Consider the following 18,803-nt stretch of genomic DNA (forward strand, 5'->3'; position numbering starts at 1 on the left):
CTGTATCTGTATCTGTACCTGTATCTGTACCTGTATCTGTAGCTGTAGCTGTATCTGTACCTGTATCTGTATCTGTACCTGTATCTGTATCTGTACCTGTATCTGTACCTGTACCTGTATCTGTATCTGTATCTGTACCTGTATCTGTATCTCTACCTGTACCTGTACCTGTACCTGTACATGCACCTGTATCTGTATCTGTATCTGTATCTGTATCTGTATCTGTATCTGTACCTGTACCTGTATCTGTATCTGTATCTCTACCTGTACCTGTACCTGTACCTGTACATGCACCTGTATCTGTATCTGTATCTGTACCTGTATCTGTATCTGTACCTGTATCTGTATCTCTACCTGTACCTGTACCTGTACCTGTACATGCACCTGTATCTGTATCTGTATCTGTACCTGTATCTGTATCTGTATCTGTACCTGTATCTGTATCTGTAGAATCTAACACTATAGACCCACCTACCACTTTTCTGAAACTGGTCCCAGGTCATTAATATTCTGGAACTTTCTGACATATCTAAACCAAATAAGAATGACACAACAAAATAGAGCAAATATTGTTTTATTTCATGTGAGTTCACAAATTGAATGATTGCAGTTAACCCGCACAAAGAGGTTGTTTAATGAATTTACTAAATCATCAAGTGTTTCTGATCATTGTATTTGTAACATTAAACACAGCATGAAAAGCTACCACAGATTTTGTTTGACTGATAAGAAGAAAGTATGTAAAATTATGTGATCTGAAGGATGAATATGATTACCTGTTAAACATAATGTTATATGCTGATGGTGGTAGAAAAAGGTCAAGACTTTTCATTTATGGTCATTAGGTCCTGGTAGTTTGTCATTTTTGGAAAATTAAAAAAACAAAAAAAGCAGACATCAGCTGGTTACCAGGAGATAGACTCGCCCTTAAAATCCAGAAAGGCTCCATTCTGCTGCTCAGTCAGCGAGGCCATCACCTTCATCATGCCCTGTACACTCTCTGGAGCATCAATCTCCCCCTGGTGGACACACACACACACACACACACACATGCACAGGTTCAGTAATGTACATGCAACTTGACCAATTCAGAGTTTCATTTCAGGATTATCGGGCAAGTGACCATTTTTGGTAATTTCCACATACATTACAACATCACATTACCTTTCACCTTACATGTGTTTTTCTTGTATTTTTTTATATTTACTACTTGGCATTTTTATTTATTTGTTAATTAATTAATTAATTAATTTAGCCACTTAAGGGTGATGAACCAAATATGGTAACTTCACTGACCCTGATTTTCCACATATCAGTAAAAAATTTTGAAAATTTTCACAAAAGTTATAAAGTCTTGTTAGGTCCTCCAATAGATAGATAGATAGATCGATAGATTGATAGATCGATAGATCGATAGATAAACTTTATCGTCTGTCACAAGTGACAGAAATTCTTCTTCGACAGGCTTGTATACAGCAACAAACTAAAAACACAAACATTCAAACAAAACACATTAAAACAGCATTCAGGTACAATCATGCTAAAAAGGAGGAGGGGTGCAGTTAAAAACAGCAAAGTGTTCATTTTCTACAGCATATGAGACAACATGATGTTCTTATGTCTTTAAAGTCTCAAAGCACTTAAATACAACGATGCCTTTCTTTTATTTATGCACTTCTGGGTCAGCAACACACTTTGTCGTTTTATAGTACAGAATAAAAAGGGTTCATAGCATAATTTATCTGCCATGCTTTAATAAAAATGTTTTGTGTTGTTTTGAAGTCAATCTTCTGAGTTGCAAAGAACGTCCAACTCGAAAGAAAGGCACCAAATATTTTTATATATAACCTGATTATTTTGTATTAAATTTAGTTCAATATTAGGACAATCTCAATGTCTATTTAAAAGACCTATTTACCCCAATCAAGCTTTTTTTTTTTTCTTGAAATTCTTTACTCATCCAGACACTGAAAGAAATCAGATCTCACACTTGTATACAATTACAATCTACAAAGCTGTGTTGATGTTAGTTTGAGGATACACTATGGAAGAACCTTTTACATACACGATGGCGAACAGTCCTCAGAAAAATGCAGATGAGGCCAGCTTTGTACAAAGGTGTATCATTGTGAAATCAGATTTGGTGCTTATCTTTCCTCTGTCCATTTGTATTGAGTCCAGAATAAATACTCATATCTTTGTTATTTGCAGAAAGCAAACAATAACTGCATAAACAGTTGTGTCAGACAGTTGGTCCATTAGATTTTGGGTGTGGTTTTTATATAAGCCATGACACTGCAAAAACAGCCCTACAAACAACAGCCACATATTGTTAATATAATGTAACTGCCTTAAAATAAAAATGTGCAAATACAAGTGACAAAAACTGTTATGTAAGATGAAAGTAATATTCTAGCATTGAAAACTGAGCAAATGATCTTTGTCAACCGTTCAGAGCGCACTCATAGAAATACTCTGAAATTCAAAATTTCAATTTTAGTGTGCTATTGGAGGACATAACAAGACTTAATTACTTTTGTGAATTTTTTTTTAACTTCTTTTATTGTTAAATAGAAAATTAAGGTCAATGAAGTTACCATATTTGGTTCCTTACTTGTAAGTGGTAAAATAAATAAATAAATAAATAAATAGAAAAACACATGTAAGGTGAAGAGGTCTACGTATTTTAGAACTCTTGCTGTCACCCTCTTGTAATGTACGAAATTACCAAAAATAGTCACTTGCCCAATAAAGGGTTAAGCACTACAGTCTTGCTCCTCTAAGACTGATTCCATTAGCCAGTTTTATTTCTTGAATTTCCTGTTTTTGCAGGGAACCCCATGATTAATGACCTCAACTACTGTTCAGTTGGCTCAGTCATTGTCTCAGTGTTTAGTTTATGGGACGGTGGTGTCAGTAGGAACCCGTTGACTCACCTCTTCTCCACCCATGTCGGTGCGGACCCATCCAGGGTGCAGCGATGCGCACAGGATGCCATCGTTCTTCAGCTCCTCTGCAGCGCAAAGCGTCAGCATGTTCAAACTTGCCTGAGAGGAGATGCAAGGAAGGAAATGAGCTGTTTCAGAACAACAAAAGTCCCCATTAGACAAATGATAAAGCATCACAGTCGTATACAGGACGGAGTCAGATATCCATAACTATGTTTCATATTCGAATGGTAAATAACAGTATCTATAAAAACAATCTTACAACTGAAAAATAGTTTTTCTGTTAATATCTATTCTTTTGACTCAGGTTTGTACAGCCACAAAGTAATTCCTCTTGAAAAATAAACACATGATGAGTATTAATAGGACTGCAAATATCAAACAATAGACTGTAAATGTGAGGTTTTTTACAGATAGAATTTTACAGTTAGTATTGCGCATATATTTTCAATAAATCACCTCTGGCTGATGTTTAAACTTTGGTCTTAAACCTAAAACCACTTTGCACTTAGATGCCATTTTGCACCTTCATCATACTGAACATTACAGTTTAATTTGCACCTTACAGTTTAATTATCCAGGTATTTTATCAATATCTGTTTATTATACGTCTCATTTCTTTATGTATAATGTGTTTGCTCTTGTGTTCTATTTTTTATTATATCTTTATTGTATCTGTTTTATATGTATCTATGCATTTATGAATCTGTGTATCTATGTATCTATCTATTGGCAACAAATACAAAGTCTACATTATTTTATCTGCTTACCTTGCTGACACGGTAGGAGATTGCAGGAAAGAAGCCATACGTCTCTTTAACAGCTGCCATTGAACCCAGAAGTGAGGAAATGTTGATAATGGCTGCTTTGCTGCAGGACATCCCAGGCATGGCGCTGGCCTTTGCTGCAGCTCGCAGGTGAGGCAGGAACTCCTGATGTTAAGGACAAGGAAGGGTGATGATGAGGTAAGGTATGGTGGGATTGTAAAAGTAAAAACTGTGAATAAAGACACATGTTTTCCTGCCCCATACTTTCATGATGTTCATGGGGCCTGTGACATTAGTGTTGAAAGTAGTCTGCATGTCCTCAGCACTGGTCTCCTGCATGATGGATTTAATCAGCATCCCTGCATTATTGATCAGCAGGTTGAGACCCCTCGTCCCCACCAGAGAGCCCACCTGCTGGGCTGACTGTTTTATGCTAGAAAGGTCAGCAGTGTCTGACAGAGAGAGGAAGAAAGAAGAGCATTAGGATCAGTCAAAAAATATTATAATACTGAGCTACTCAGACATTCAAGGTCAGTGTGTGGTTTGGCAACATAAGTTTAATGAACATAACAGAGGGTCGTGGAGGTCGTACCCATTTGGATGACTTTGATGATGTCTGGGTGTTTCTTTGCCAGAGCTTGCAAGGCCTGGAAATGTGCAAAAAGAAGAGGAAGAATTGGATGGATTAGATTTTCAAGGCACCCAAAGCACTTTACATGATTGATCCACTAGCGGCATTGTACCCGTGGTGCCATTGTACGGTAGCATGATAAGTAGAACTTGTCTGCCACCACTATCCATTTGTAAACTACCATTTAATCATGCATTGTGCAGGTAATAATTTGAGCCAACATATGAGGCATGAAGGGAAGAGCATGTATTTGTTCGGCCTGTTAAATTCACACAGCGGTAGTGAACTGCAGCCTTCACATTGTAGCATCGTCTGCTAACAGTAGAAATTTCATGAACGGCAGCATAACCAACTCTGAAAATGGAGTATGGCGGCAGGGATGAAGAATTCAAAGTAGAGAGTGGCTAAAATTGCCCAGCATACCTCACAACATTTGAATACAGACATAAAATTGTGCCTAGTAGAGAGTCAGGTCATGTTTCTATTCATTTGGCGAATTTGGCGGCGATCGCGCCTGTGAAGGCTGAGGAAAATCTGTACAAATGCCCTCCTGTGCTGCAACATCGATGGGACACAGAATGTGTATTATATAGTAGGATTATTCACTCGCTCTCACATTCACTCTCTGGTGGTGGTAAACTACGTTTGTAGCCACAGCTGCCCTGGGGCAGGCTGATGGGAGGGTGGCTGCCAATTCACGCCAAACGGCTTCTCCGACCACCACCGAACATTCATATGCATTCTTACACCAGTGTGAGTGACACTGAGGGCAAGGAGGGTGAAGTGTCTTGCCTAAGGACACAGCGGACTGACTTGGACAGAGCGGGATTCGAACCAGCAACCCTTCAGTTATTGGACCCCGCCCTACCTCCTGAGCAATGGCAAGTCTTTAATGTACAAAAAATCACACCAAAGTGTGTTTTATCACATGGCAAATCATGGAATTTCAAAACTGTCATGATTTGTACCTGTGTGGCCCTCAGCTCCTCCCTCTCATCTCCCCATTATCAGACTCACCTGCTGGCGCTGCGTGGCTGCAGCCAATTATCTCAAGACTATTTAAGGCTTAGGGTTGCAGCCATGCAGCGCTGGTCCATTCCTCTTCACTACACTCCATAACCCGGACACTTGTTCATCTCCTCTACGGACTCTGACCCCGGTTTTGTGTGTTTTTTTCTCGTTGTTTAGTTTTCATTTATGTTTAATAAACTTGTTTTTTTCCCTTCAGTACTGTGCATTTGAGTCCTCTCTTTTCCCCCCTTTGTGACAAAAACAGAACAAAGTCCTTGTTTCAGGAGTTCTTGTTTGAAGTAAAATAATCTTGGCAAGAATGTTACTCAGTGGAGAAGAAACAGAGAAAATACACTGCTTCTAACGCTGTCTAAACCAGGGGTGTCAAACTCATTTCAGTTCAGGGGCCACATACAGCCTAATATGATCTAAAGTGGGTCGGAGCAGTAAATATAAATGATAGAATAAGGACTTACAAATAATGTCAACTCCAAAATTTTCTCTATGTTTTTGTGTGAAAAAAGTAAAATTCCATTATGAAAATATTTAAACCTACGAACCGTACTTGAACATAACATGAACAAATATGAACAACCTGAAAATTCTTCAGAAAAAAAGTGCAATGTTAACAATATTACACCTAAGTTGCTCATATATACATGTGCATCACAACTTAAAGATTTAGTACCAGGCAGAATATTGTTAAAATTCCACATATTTCTCTCAAGACATTGCAGTTTGTTCATATTTGTTCAAGATATTCATATATTTTGTAAAAGGATAGTCTGTAAATGTAACTTTTTTTTTCCTAATTTTACTTTTTTTTATACTAAAACAGAGGAAAATTTGCAGTTTTCATTATTTATAGGTTATTATGATAATATTTTACTAGTCTGATCCACTTAAGATTGAATTGACCTACAATGATTTTAACATCCTTGATTGTTAATGTCTTCAGTGTAATTTTTGTATTTCACAAATTCATCCTAGGGGCCAGATTGGACCCTTTGGCGGGACGGTTTTGGCCCCCGGGCCGCATGTTTGACACCTGTGGTCCAAACTGAAGGTTCAGTGTGTGGTGGGTTGTGCCATCTAGTGGTGAAGTTACAGATTGCAACCAATCTCCCCTACAAAAGACTTTTGACCTCTGGCCTTGGTAATTGAGGGAGTGTTAACAGTAGAATTAATACTGGGGGATTAACACTGGATTCCACCCACTATGAAACAGAAAAAGTCTATTCTACTATAGAAACATGAAGGGCTCATTTGAAATAAGGAAAACCACAACTTTTACATTATTACACACTAAGAAAAAATTATTACAAATATTGAATTCCCTTTAAATCTTATATATCAGACCTTTAATATAATATTACATCTTAAACTGAGTTAGATTTAACTAGTAATAAAGTAAAACAGTATCCAAGCAGAGAGGGTGGTTTTCATTATTTCAGTCGTGATGTATATTTAACTGTGACTTCACTGCCTGTAGTTAGTGGGACTTTCTTGCATTTAACACATCTTTAAAGTTTTTATTTAGGTTAAATTTTTCAGAGACAAGTTGTAAAAAAAAACAAACAAACAAACAAAAAAAAGCAAGGAACATATGCTTACCCATTTGGCAGGTTTTGCTAAATATAAGACACTTCAGTTATATTATATTTTAGAATATTTAGCTACTGTTTGGTAGGACTGTTTTTGCAGTGTCATTGCAAAGCCACACCCATTCTGATCATTTTGCATATTAATGGTAGAATTATGCATTATATCTTAAGTCCTAACCACTAAAATGCTGCAGCTCTCAAGAATTTTACTTTTTTTTTTTTTTTTTTTTAACTCTAGTATGTGAAGAAACAGATCTACACCGCACATTTCAACGAGTCACACAGGAAGTCTGGACTCTCACCTCAGCCCTGGGTCCATCCGGATCCCTGCAACATGCAAACACCTTCTTCATGGGGTGCTGGCACTGCACCATTTGCTTAACCATCTCCAGGCCCAGGCCTCGGTTGGCTCCGGTGATGAGAACACTGACGTTCCGAGCTGCCATTTCCTCAGAGTGTTTGAGTCTCTGCTCCCACAGTGCATTCAGCCTGAGTGTTTATTCTACAGCCTGACCACACCCACGTTCCCAAATCTGATTCTAGGTTGTTTTTTTTTACTCTCGACTGCTGGACTCACACGCAACCTTACCACAGAATTAAGTGACAGTAATAAATATGGTGGTGGTCACTGTGTTTAAACATGCAAACATATAAGATAATAACAATCATGTCAACATACTGTGATTCCAAGCTCAGAAAAAACATATAAGGTATTCCTGTTGGCAGAAATGGGCTGATGTATATAAGCTAAAAATGCACTTAAGATGCTCTGTTTATTTAAATCATAATCAGAGACTTATGACTTAATGCTTATATTGTGTGTAGCAGTATTTTTGGTGAAATGGAAGCACAAAAGTAGATAAAAAAAGGGTCATTTAAGCTTTTCTACCATTGGTGAGGTCAAGTCATAAACAGTGATGACAGACAAGAAATAGCTCTGTAATGTACACCTAAAATAATCACACATTCATTTGGAAGAAAGTGAAAATAATATTACTGTCATGATGCTTTTGGAACTGTACAAAAAATTGTTACGCTAAAATCATATACAGTGATTTTACCCACAAATACAACGATGTTATGGCAGGTTGTAATGACATGTTACATTACATTATATTTTATGTTATAAAAGAACACTGAAGCTGCAGCAGTTGCATAGGTAATGATGAATAAGGTGGAAAAATCACTACAAGAAATAAGATTTAGAGAATTGCAAATCTTCTGCGAATCTGTGGATTTACTAAAATCTCAAATGTTTTTAGTCTGTTAGAAATCAAACCAATGTACTAAATAAAGTGGATAATCACACCACAACACAACAATAAATAAAAAAAACAGTTTCTTATGAGGCTCATAATACAACCATAACACAACTGATTTTATTTTACGCTGTATTAATGTCACATTAAGTTTCATTGCAGGGTTACTGCACTAGATGGTATTTTGAACGTTTCTGTTATCTTGTACTTCATATGCATACACGATTTTGGTCTTTTCAAGCCTGTATTGTAGACATGGTGTAGAGAGGTGTAAAGGTAAAGCACAGTGAGATCTCAGCCTCAGTCATACATTTCTTAACAAGTGAATCACATGCATGGATTTGTGACAAAGTTACAAAAAGACTGGCTATGATGGGATGGATGACTCCAAGGACACATAGCAAAAAAAAAAAAAAAAAAGAATGGTGACATGGTCGCATTTAATTAAAATAATTGTTACCCATGAAGTTGGAACTATTTTGTTTTCAGACACATTCCTCTTTTTATTAATATTAAGACCTCAGTAACTACCTCTGACCAGGTACAATGATTGTATACCGAGTCCCTGTTACACTTTATTTATCAAGAATAAATCACATTGTCACAATATTTTTTCCAACTTCATGGGCAACAGTGGATTTCATGAGTAAAGCACAGAATAAATCTTTATTGTCCACAAAAGCACACTTAAAAACAAACAACAAAACATATGAGTTGTTGATGAAACACATGATAAAATACATGAGGGTAAGACACATGATACATGTTACACCAGACTGTGTCATTGTCTGTGGTTCAAAGTGTCATCCATCAAATTAGTAAGGGACATTTATAACATTTGTGGGACACAAATACAAATATGAAACAAATACAATCAGTTTTGTTTTTTGTTTTTATCATGTCGTTGCTAATTGTAGAAGTTGATTATGCACTAATAACATGATTAAATTAAATGCATATATCAATAAATACAATATATGAATAAAAGACTATTAGACCTTAACACATAATTTCAGCTGTTTGTCATTAATATGTGGGTTATGTTAGAGCAGGGGTGTCAAACATGCGGCCCGGGGGCCAAATGCCAAAGGGTCTAGTTCAGCCCCTGGGATGTTTTTGCCAAGTGCAAAAATTCCACAGTCTTATTAAGAATTAAGAATTACGCAAAAAAAAAAAAAAAAAATTAGCTTGAATTAAGGACAAAATCTTGAATCAAGCCAAAAAAAAAATAAAAATCTTCAATTAAGTAAAAAAAAAATCTTCAGTTAAGCAAAAAAAATCTTCAATTAAGTAAAAAAAATCTTCAATTAAGCCAAAAAAAACCCAAAAAAAAATCTTCAATTAAGTAAAAAATCTTCAATTAAGCCAAAAAAAAAAATCTTCAATTAAGTAAAAAAAATCTTCAATTAAGCAAAGAAAATCTTCAATTAAGTAAAAAAAAAAAAAAAAAAAATCTTGAATTAAACAAAAAAAACATCTTCAATTAAGTTAAAAAAAAAAAAATCTTGAATTAAACAAAAAAAACATCTTCAATTAAGTTAAAAAAAAAAAAATCTTGAATTAACCCCCCCCCCCCAAAAAAAAAAAAATTCAATTAAGTAAAAAAAAAATCTTGAATTAAGCCAAAAAAAAAAAAAATCTTCAATTAAATAAAAACATCTTGAATTAAGCCAAAAAAAAAAATCTTGAATTAACAACTTACATTTTTTTCCTTTGTTTTAGTGCAAAAAATAACATTAAATTATGACAATATTTACATTCACAAACTATCCTGTAACACTAAAATGTGAATAACCTGAACAAATATGAATAACCTGAAATGTCTAAAGAAAGTTAAGCACAATTTTAACAATTTTTCTGCCTGTTCCTCAGTGTTTAGTGTTTTTGTAGATCTGATCCATAATGCACATGGAGAAATGGTAAGTTGAGGAATAATATTGTTAAAATTGCACTAAATTTTCTTACATTTTTAAATTTAAATTTCATTTTTTCAGGGGTTTCTTTTTTGTTTGTTTTGTTTTTTGTTGTTTTGTTTTTGGATAGTTTATAAAAGTAAGTATTTTCATAATCTAATGTGTTTTGTTTTTTTGTTTTTTTTACATTAAAATGAAGACAAAAATTTGGAGTTGTCATTATTTATAGGTTATTATGTTATTATTTTTCTGGTCCGGCCCACTTCAGATCAAATTTAGCTGAGTATGGCCCCTGAACTTAAATGAGTTTGACACCCTGGGTTAGAGGACATTTAATTAAACCTCAGGGTCAGTGAGGAACACAGAGCGGAGCTGCAGTGTCCACCTTTCACCGCTAGGGGCACACCAGCTGCCGTTGGTCCTCTTGAGACAGTTGACGCCCAGTCTTCTACGTAAGGAAGGAAGGTGTAGCCTCTCTCCAAGATGGCGACGACCATAGACAACAGCAATGCCGTACAGGCGACAAAGAAAAAGCATCTCGGCATCCCTGAAGCTGTGTTTGTGGTGGGTAAACTTTTCACTTCACACTGTCTCCCATGTCTACTGCCGGACTAGTAGGTTGTAAAACCACTCGTGTACTTGTTGCCGATGTGTGGGCGCGTAATGCTGGCTATGAGCTAGCTAGCTAGCTAGCTAAGCTAGCGGGATGGCTAACACGGTTAATCCTGCTGTGTGTGCAGGCTGGGCGGCTGCTCACATCCATCTATGGAAGAAGCAGCCTGTCAGTGTGTTAGCCTCTTCTTTCAATCTACTTCGTTTCCTCTTTAGGGTATCAAATGTTATTCGTTGTTCGTGAGTGGCTGGGTTTCGATAGCTCTTCTTCTTTGGTGATGATACATTAGTCAGAAATTCTCTTTAATTGGTGTGTATCTGCATTCAATAGTATCACTTAACCATAAATAGTTAAAATAAAAGAAGTTAATGTTATATTAAAAAAAACACATTAATGTCGTTGTTGAACACTTGCCAACTAAGAACACGTTGGTAGTATCAAAAACAGAACTAACCAATTTGATAAATTTTAAAACTTTAAGGTTAAACTGTAATCAGATCTGAAATAAAGAACCATGTGCGTTCTATAGGACATGACCGAATTAAATAAATACCACAGAATCACAATATAGTTTTAAGCAAATTGAAACTAAAATTACATGAATACATGTGGCAAATTGTACTAAAGGTTTCTTGAACGTTCAGTACAACTCTCATCCCAGTTACATGACAAATAAGAAACTCAGAAAATGCATGCTAATAATGAAGTTTAAGTCTGGCTTAACTTAAAAGAAAACCTACAAAAACAAGCTCAACTGAAAGTTTTGCATATTTCTTTTTTTAAGCAAATGTAAGACATGAATTGGGAGGTTTATATCTGAGTTGGTATAGAATGACCCAATAGTAAGCAAAGTGGTTTTTGGACTGTTGGTGTGGTCAGTTTCACATTTCTTGATGCTTTGAAGTCTGGTCAGATGAGGTGATCAGAACAAAATGAACCCGCTTTTTAAGAAAAGGAATATCATTAAAGTTTGATTTGATATTTGTCAATTCTTTCAGGGTTCCTGCAGGGTCTTAAAAGTCTTGAGTGTACAAATCTGCATTTAATACCTTAAAAAAAGTCTTTAAAAGGTATTAAATTTGACATGGTAGGTCTTAAGTTATGTTGCCATAAACTTGTTGGTTGTACTGTATTTGACATGTCCAAGCTGCAAAGAAAGTAACGTTAGTCTACTCAGTTCCACCCCTTCCAACCCAACAATTTATATTGAAATTAGGAACCCATTATTGGTAACTTTATAGCCATCTGGTGAGAAATGACTCGATGGTGGGAATCAAGGCATTGGAGTAAATAAATAAATTTTCCTAAATCCTGGGTGTCACAAATTTTTTGTCAGTATGGCCAAGAAATGGGCATTAAATTCTGTTCTAAGCAAGCTTAAAATGTGTTAAATTTAACTTGTAGAAATCTGAAGGAACCCTGTTCTTTATAGTTTGAACTAATAATTAATAGTTAAAATAATTAGTAGATTAACCAATTAAATGCTTATTGCAGCTCTACATCAAGTCCTTGTTCACCTGAATTTGGAAATACACTTTTTTTGTGCTGCTCTCTTCTCTTGATTAATAACTAAGACTAACTTCAGATGACCTAATGCATGTTTCTTTGTCAAGCAGTGGGAAATTTGGTCAGCGATTAGTTATTACAGCCATCATACAAACATTTATCCTCTCCCCTACCTGCATGAAAACACCTTTGACCTGTCTGCATCATATAAGTGGGTATGATTTATGTAAACCCCTCTTACACCACTTGTATTACAATAGGCTGAAAGGTAAGTGTGTAATTATTGCCCAATGTTGCCAAAACTTAGTGCACCTTTTAACATGAGCAATATTTCCAGTTGATTGCCAGCATCCCTTTTGTCGTGGTTCGTCAGTCAATCAAATAATCAACCAATGTACGTGTTGTTCTTGGCTCACTGCTTGTCCTCTCTCTTTTCAGGAGGATGTCGACTCTTTCATGAAACAGCCTGGCAATGAGACAGCAGACGCAGTGCTGAGGAAGCTGGATGAGCAATACCAGAAATACAAATACATGGAGCTCAACCTGTCTCAGAAAAAACTTAGGTAACACTAACACAGAACCCTGAATGTCACATATTAAGGAGGCTGACAGCCTGGTTTAACAGTGCATGGTTATTCTGCCTGTGCTCACAGGATAATTATGATGAACTTGATTTACTGGTACACTGAGTAAGAACACGAGCACAAGGATGTTCTCATAGTGGAAGGGAGGAAATTATCTCTGTTTATTGTTTATCTTTTTTTTCTGTAACTATCTTTCACTTTGGATCATTTGTGACATATGTAGTCACCTACATGTAACACAATATTCTATCACAATATTATCTGAATGTACTTTCTAATATCCACGTTTATTTAGTTGTATAATAATGTGCCAAATGTTGTATTTACTTGTTTTTTCTTTCATGTTCTCATTCTGTGTAGGTTGAAAAATCAGATTCCACAAATAACACAGACGTTAGAAATCTTACGACACATGCAGAAGAAAAAGGTGAGTACGGTCAAGTGTGCACCTGCACGAATGTGAGAGTCAAAAAGTTCTCAGACAAATGTAATAAAGTTTATCAAAATAACAAAGTTATTTGTCTACATAAGTTCCATTCCACTCTAAACATTTTTGCAGTCTTTGTTTCCACTGGCAGATTCCTTCTTTGTAGAATCGCTGGGGTTGGGGTTGTCTTTGACACAGTCTTTGTCTTTGACATTTGTCTGAGAACTTTGTGGCTCTCCTTTATACAATAAGAAGTCATTAAAAAATGAAACCAAAAAGTGAAGCTGCTTTAATTGTGAATAGGGGTGGGTGATATGGCAAAAATATCATATCCCGATTTTTAAAAAAATAATAAATTCATGATTTGATCACGATTCTTTACATTGATGTTTAAGACTAATTTCTATATATTTTGCCAGGTAAAAAAAATCACTGTTTCCATTACCTCTTTCCACCATTTGCTGCTCTTCTCATAAAGAGTGCTTTTACTAAATGCTTTTGTTAAAGTTGTTTGCTCTTATTCAAGGCTACCTGTTGCCTCTGGCTGCGGTGTGGCTGGTCTTCTAGTGGTTTGGCTCTCATCATACTGTTTGGGCATGCATCGATTCAGGTTGGACAGGGAGCTAATAGCAGTGTGAACATACACGCGGGAAGTTTATAATGCTTACAGATAACACGCCAATTAAAAGTGGTGTGCATATTTACACGAGTCATGATATCACATTGCCAGGTGATTGAAAAGGTTTGCAGTGTTACTATCCGATTTGCGGACTGTGTCTATCCAAATTTTGCAAATTACTGTTGCTTGCACTTTGTTGTTTGGGGAAAAGCCAAACCAATTCCATACGATGGAAGTAGAGCTCTTTTTAGGAAGCGACTCGTCTATTTTGCTGTCAGCCATGGCTCCCGCTACACAACTTAAAATCCACATGATGTGATCTGACGTGAATCCATCTGTGCGTCAACATGTAACTACATCCAGAGCCGTTGAATACTCTGTGGCTCTGACTATATCATATTATAGACGATTCCATGATCTCTCTGCTTTGTTGGATCATCGATTCATTGTTATCGTTCACAATCTAATATCATCATATTGCACGCCCCTAATTATGAATGAGCAAGTGATAAATTATGTTTTCTAAACAATTGTGGCGTATTTTTTTTTTTTTTTTCCAGGAGACCACAGAGCCCATGGAAACACACTTCTTACTGGCAGATAATGTTTACTGCAAGGCCTTGGTACCGCCCACTGAAAAAGTTTGCCTATGGTTAGGGGTAAGTTGAGCTTCATGATCATATAATTTAAGCATCAAGAGTCTCAGAAGGGGTTTTTTTTATTCCTAAAGTAATGGATTATTACAAAACAAGTACCTTGTGGAGTTAAGTTGACGTATATGTTTTCTCCCCAAAGGCTAACGTCATGTTAGAATACGACATCGATGAAGCCCAGGCTCTCCTAGAGAAGAACTTATCCACAGCATCTCGTAACCTAGAGACAGTTGAGGAGGATCTGGATTTCCTGCGAGACCAGTTCACTACCACTGAAGTCAGTATCCTTCCATCCAACGGAACAATCTGGCATCGCAGACTCATGTGTTCATTGAAATTTCTTCTTGTTGAATGGAGTCTGGTATTTTAGGGTTGTAGTGGTACACAGAATTCATAATTCAGTGCTCATGTCACATTACAGTACAACTGAGGGGGAAAAGCCGTTGAAAACTTCAATAGGTTACAATTTTAATGTAAAACCGGTCCTCATTGGCTCAAAATCAGCTTTATCCAAAACCAACAGCTTTTCCCTCACCATTGACAACTCCACTGTCTCCCCTTCCCCACAGGTTAAGAGTCTGGGTGTCATCCTCGACAGTACTCTATCTTTTCAGTCCCACATCAATAACATTACTCGGTCTGCATACTTCCACCTACGTAACATTTATCGCCTCCGCCCCTCCCTCACCCCCCATACCACTGCTATCCTTGTTCACAGCCTTGTCACCTCTCGTCTGGATTACTGTAACTCTCTCCTCTTTGGTCTCACACACAAATCCCTCCATAAACTTCAATTAGTTCAGAACTCTGCTGCTTGCATCATCACCAGGACCCCCTCCACTCACCACATCACTCCTGTCCTCCAACAGCTCCACTGGCTCCCAGTTAAGTTCCAGATTGAATTTGAAATTTTCTAATGACATTCAAGGCCATCCATAACCTGGCCCCTCCATATCTGTCTGACCTCCTTCAGGTTGCCACTCCCTCTCGTACCCTCAGATCTTCCTCCTCCATCCTCCTCACTGTTCCCTCTGCCCGTCTCACCACCATGGGGTGTAGAGCATTCAGCCGCTCTGCTCCCCAACTCTGGAACTCCTTGCCACCGGAGCTCAGAAATATGTTTATGTTTACGCATTTGGCAGATGCTTTTTTCCAAAGTGACTTACAGGGGAAAACCAATTAAATCAAATATCACCTCACTCCCTCTTTTCAAATCCAAACTCAAAACCCATCTGTTTAGATCCACTTTTTCTTTGTGAACACAATCGCATTGTCCAATTTTTTAACCTGCCTTTTATTTTTTACTCTGCTTTATTGCTTGTTTTATACAGGGTGGGGAAGCAAAATTTACAATATTTTGAGGCAGGGATTGAAAGACAGTGTATGACCAGTTAGTTTATTGAAAGTCATGAGAATTTATTTGCCTCAAGAAAGTTTACATAATAGAAAATGTTTTTATTCTGTGTCCTCCTTCTTTCACAATAACTACCTTCACACGCTTCCTGAAACTTGCGTAAGTGTTCCTCAAATATTTGGGTGACAACTTCTCCCATTCTTCTTTAATAGTATCTTCCAAACTTTCTCGTAATAGTTTTGCTCATAGTCATTCTCTTCTTTACATTATAAACAGTCTTTATGGACACTCCAACTATTTTTGAAATCTCCTTTGGTGTGACGAGTGCATTCAGCAAATCACACGCTCTTTGACGTTTGCTTTCCTGATTACTCATATGGGCAAAAGTTTCTGAAAAGGTATGGATAATAGTGTTAGGTATGATTATGACATCAATATATGTTTGGTTTCAAAACAATTGACGTAGTGCCTGCTGAGAAAAAACAACTAAATGTTCATTATAAATTTTGCTTCCCCACCCTGTACTCTCCTGTTTACTGTTTTACTGTACGGTGCCCTTGAGTGCCAAGAAAGGCGCCTATAAATAAAATTTATTATTATTATTATTATTATTATTATTATTATTATTATTATTATTATTATTATTATTTTAAAATGTTATATATGTGTGTGTGTGTATGTATGTATGTGTATATATATATATATATATAGCATTTTATCGCACTGATCTGCCTTGGCAGAGGTCTGCGCTCTCAGTGCTTTTGTAGTTGTTAAAGTTTTGGAAAGAAACTAAATGCATTCATGTCCTGAAAATATTAGTGGAAAGTTTGTCAGCTGCCCACTTTGCAGGTCGGTTGATGAATCAAACACTTTTTCTTTAGACTAATTCCACAGCTGCTGTTGTTCCTTAACCCACTACCCTTCTCAGACATGGCACGAGTCTACAACTGGGACGTGAAGAGAAGGAGCAAAGAAAACCTCCTCAAATCTGCAGACAAGTCTTAATATCTACAGGATGGCGTCCACATCCCTCCCTGCTAAAAACCTTCTCCTTAGTCAATAAAAAAACCAGACCCTAATCCCGCCCCCAAAGTCATCTGTATGTTCACCCTAGAGCTCAGCACATAGAGGGCTTATCTGAAATATTTCCAAAGCTGTGCTGGTGAACTTGATTTGTCATATGGAGAGGTCATCATAAAAAAATGACAATCAAGTCACCTCGTAACTTTGATAAATGTTAAATATGCCCATGAAAGGTGAGCTCAAACTTCCACCACTACTGTTTTCTGTTGATTTGTTACTTTTCAAAGTATTTTTTCAAGTAAAAAAAAAAGAAAAACAAAGATGACAAGGCAATTTTTGTATTCTTTTTAATGAGTTGAGTATGTTTCTGTTATTCACATTATGAGTGAGGGATCGCTCATATCTTCCTTTTCTGCATCTTCCTTTACTGACCAGGCATTTGGAGGTTTTTTTTTTTTGTTTGTTTGTTTTTTACCCCCCCAACCTGAATTTCACTGCAGTAACACTTCTGCTAGAGCTGATTTACGTTAAAGTGCAGTTGCCATTCTGCTCAGTAGAGTCAGTGTTGTAGGATGATAAAGACCTCAACAGAGGGAGAGTAGTGTCGAGTAAAGCCAGTTTTGTTTTGTGGCTCCGGTTTTCACTTAATACAGGTCTTTGTGGAGGTGAGAGGATTCTGTTCCTGTTTGTACACTAACCTGTCACTTCTCCTCTGACATTCAACTCTGCACTTCTTTTCCTTCCTCTGTCCTCCATCACTCCTTTTGGCCGCTGCTCTGTCTGTATTTATTTGTCTCTCACTGTTCTCATTAAACAATGAATGAAGTAAAAGAACATTTGGGCAAAGACATATGACCTGGACTTGGTGCGCTGTGTTTTTTGTGTGTGTTGGGGGGTGGGTGCATCACTCTGTTCCAGTTAACCCTTTAACCCCGAGACATTTCAATGAATTGTTTCGCTTGGAATTTGCCACTAGAAGTGTCATAGAAGCTGCAGTGAGTATGTACTTGTGTTCCTTTTCTTCACTGGTTTTGTTTTACTGTTTGCTTTAGGGTCAAAACAGGTTGGAATAACAGAAAAAGACAGAAATTTAAGTTTTAGAGTTTTGTTTTTTTTTTTTTTGGAAATTATCTTCATTTGAAAGGCAAATGTCCATCACATTAATTACATAATCATTAACAAAAATACAATGGGGTGGATACAGAAAGTTTAGATCATTATATCCATATTGCCCTTCTCTAATTTCTTTTTTATGGACCCTTAATTTTGGCTGAAACATTAATACAACAAAACAGAACAGGGGAGCACACCACCTCATACAATCATAACCTCGCATAAACGCAAACGGATTAACACAAATATAATCAAATGAAATCAGATCTGGTTGGTTTTACGTACTCAGTCCATTTAAACCAGATATTATAACATTTTTCTTTTTCAACTTTGAGGGAAAAGGATATCTTCTCCATAACATAAATCTCAGACAATTCCAATCCATTCATCAATGGTGGGCGGTTCTTCTTTTAACCATTTCCTCGTAACTGATTTCTTACTGGCTGCCAACAGTATGGCCAATAATTTTTTTGTCTTTAATGTTCCATGACTCAAATGGTAGATTACCCAAATACATAGTTTCACATTTAAACAGAATGTTTAAATACATTTTGTATGTGTTTGTGAATCTCTTCCCAGTAAGGTCATATAACCGGACAGTCCCAAAAAGTATGGAAGTGGTTGGCTCCATTAGACCCACAAAATCTCCAACAAGCGTCCCCACTGCCTTGGTGTCGCTTCTGAATGGGTGTGACAAAAAATTGTATGTTTTTCCAGCAGAACTCCCGCCAAGTGTTTGACCCAGTTGAGAACCATTGTAGTTGCCATATTTTCTCCC

General features: G+C 36.7%; 2 protein-coding genes across 2 annotated transcripts; one reads left to right on the top strand and one right to left on the bottom strand.

Moving 5' to 3' along the window:
• Positions 1 to 558: 558 nt before the first annotated feature.
• Positions 559 to 7,407, bottom strand: LOC115438704 (C-factor-like). The gene is made up of 6 exons (XM_030162483.1): positions 7,264 to 7,407; positions 4,308 to 4,362; positions 3,980 to 4,167; positions 3,719 to 3,880; positions 2,937 to 3,047; positions 559 to 1,019 (listed from the first exon to the last, which is right to left on the bottom strand). The coding sequence occupies exons 1-6, from the start codon at positions 7,405 to 7,407 to the stop codon at positions 906 to 908; spliced, it is 774 nt and encodes a 257-aa protein (XP_030018343.1). The 3' UTR covers positions 559 to 905.
• A 3,180-nt stretch (positions 7,408 to 10,587) lies between these two features.
• Positions 10,588 to 17,773, top strand: vbp1 (von Hippel-Lindau binding protein 1). The gene is made up of 6 exons (XM_030162717.1): positions 10,588 to 10,697; positions 12,691 to 12,815; positions 13,197 to 13,263; positions 14,443 to 14,541; positions 14,678 to 14,816; positions 16,818 to 17,773. Exons 1-6 carry the CDS (start codon positions 10,617 to 10,619, stop codon positions 16,892 to 16,894), a joined length of 588 nt encoding a protein of 195 aa, XP_030018577.1. The 5' UTR covers positions 10,588 to 10,616; the 3' UTR covers positions 16,895 to 17,773.
• The last annotated feature ends 1,030 nt before the right edge of the window (positions 17,774 to 18,803 follow it).

The sequence above is a fragment of the Sphaeramia orbicularis genome, chromosome 18, assembly GCF_902148855.1.
Source record: "Sphaeramia orbicularis chromosome 18, fSphaOr1.1, whole genome shotgun sequence".
NCBI classification, from domain to species: Eukaryota; Metazoa; Chordata; class Actinopteri; order Kurtiformes; family Apogonidae; genus Sphaeramia; species Sphaeramia orbicularis.

Bases quoted from the DNA above. Each gene is read 5' to 3' on its own strand.
- LOC115438704 (XM_030162483.1), bottom strand. From the start codon at position 7,407: ATGGCAGCTCGGAACGTCAGTGTTCTCATCACCGGAGCCAACCGAGGC. The intron at 3,048-3,718 runs GTAAGCAGATAA...ATCTCCTCTCAG, and splicing joins TCTCCTACCGTGTCAGCAAG to GCAAGTTTGAACATGCTGAC. The intron at 1,020-2,936 runs GTGAGTCAACGG...TGTGTCCACCAG, and splicing joins CCGACATGGGTGGAGAAGAG to GGGGAGATTGATGCTCCAGA.
- vbp1 (XM_030162717.1), top strand. From the start codon at position 10,617: ATGGCGACGACCATAGACAACAGCAATGCCGTACAGGCGACAAAGAAA. The intron at 10,698-12,690 runs GTGGGTAAACTT...CTCTCTTTTCAG, and splicing joins TCCCTGAAGCTGTGTTTGTG to GAGGATGTCGACTCTTTCAT. The intron at 13,264-14,442 runs GTGAGTACGGTC...TTTTTTTTCCAG, and splicing joins GACACATGCAGAAGAAAAAG to GAGACCACAGAGCCCATGGA.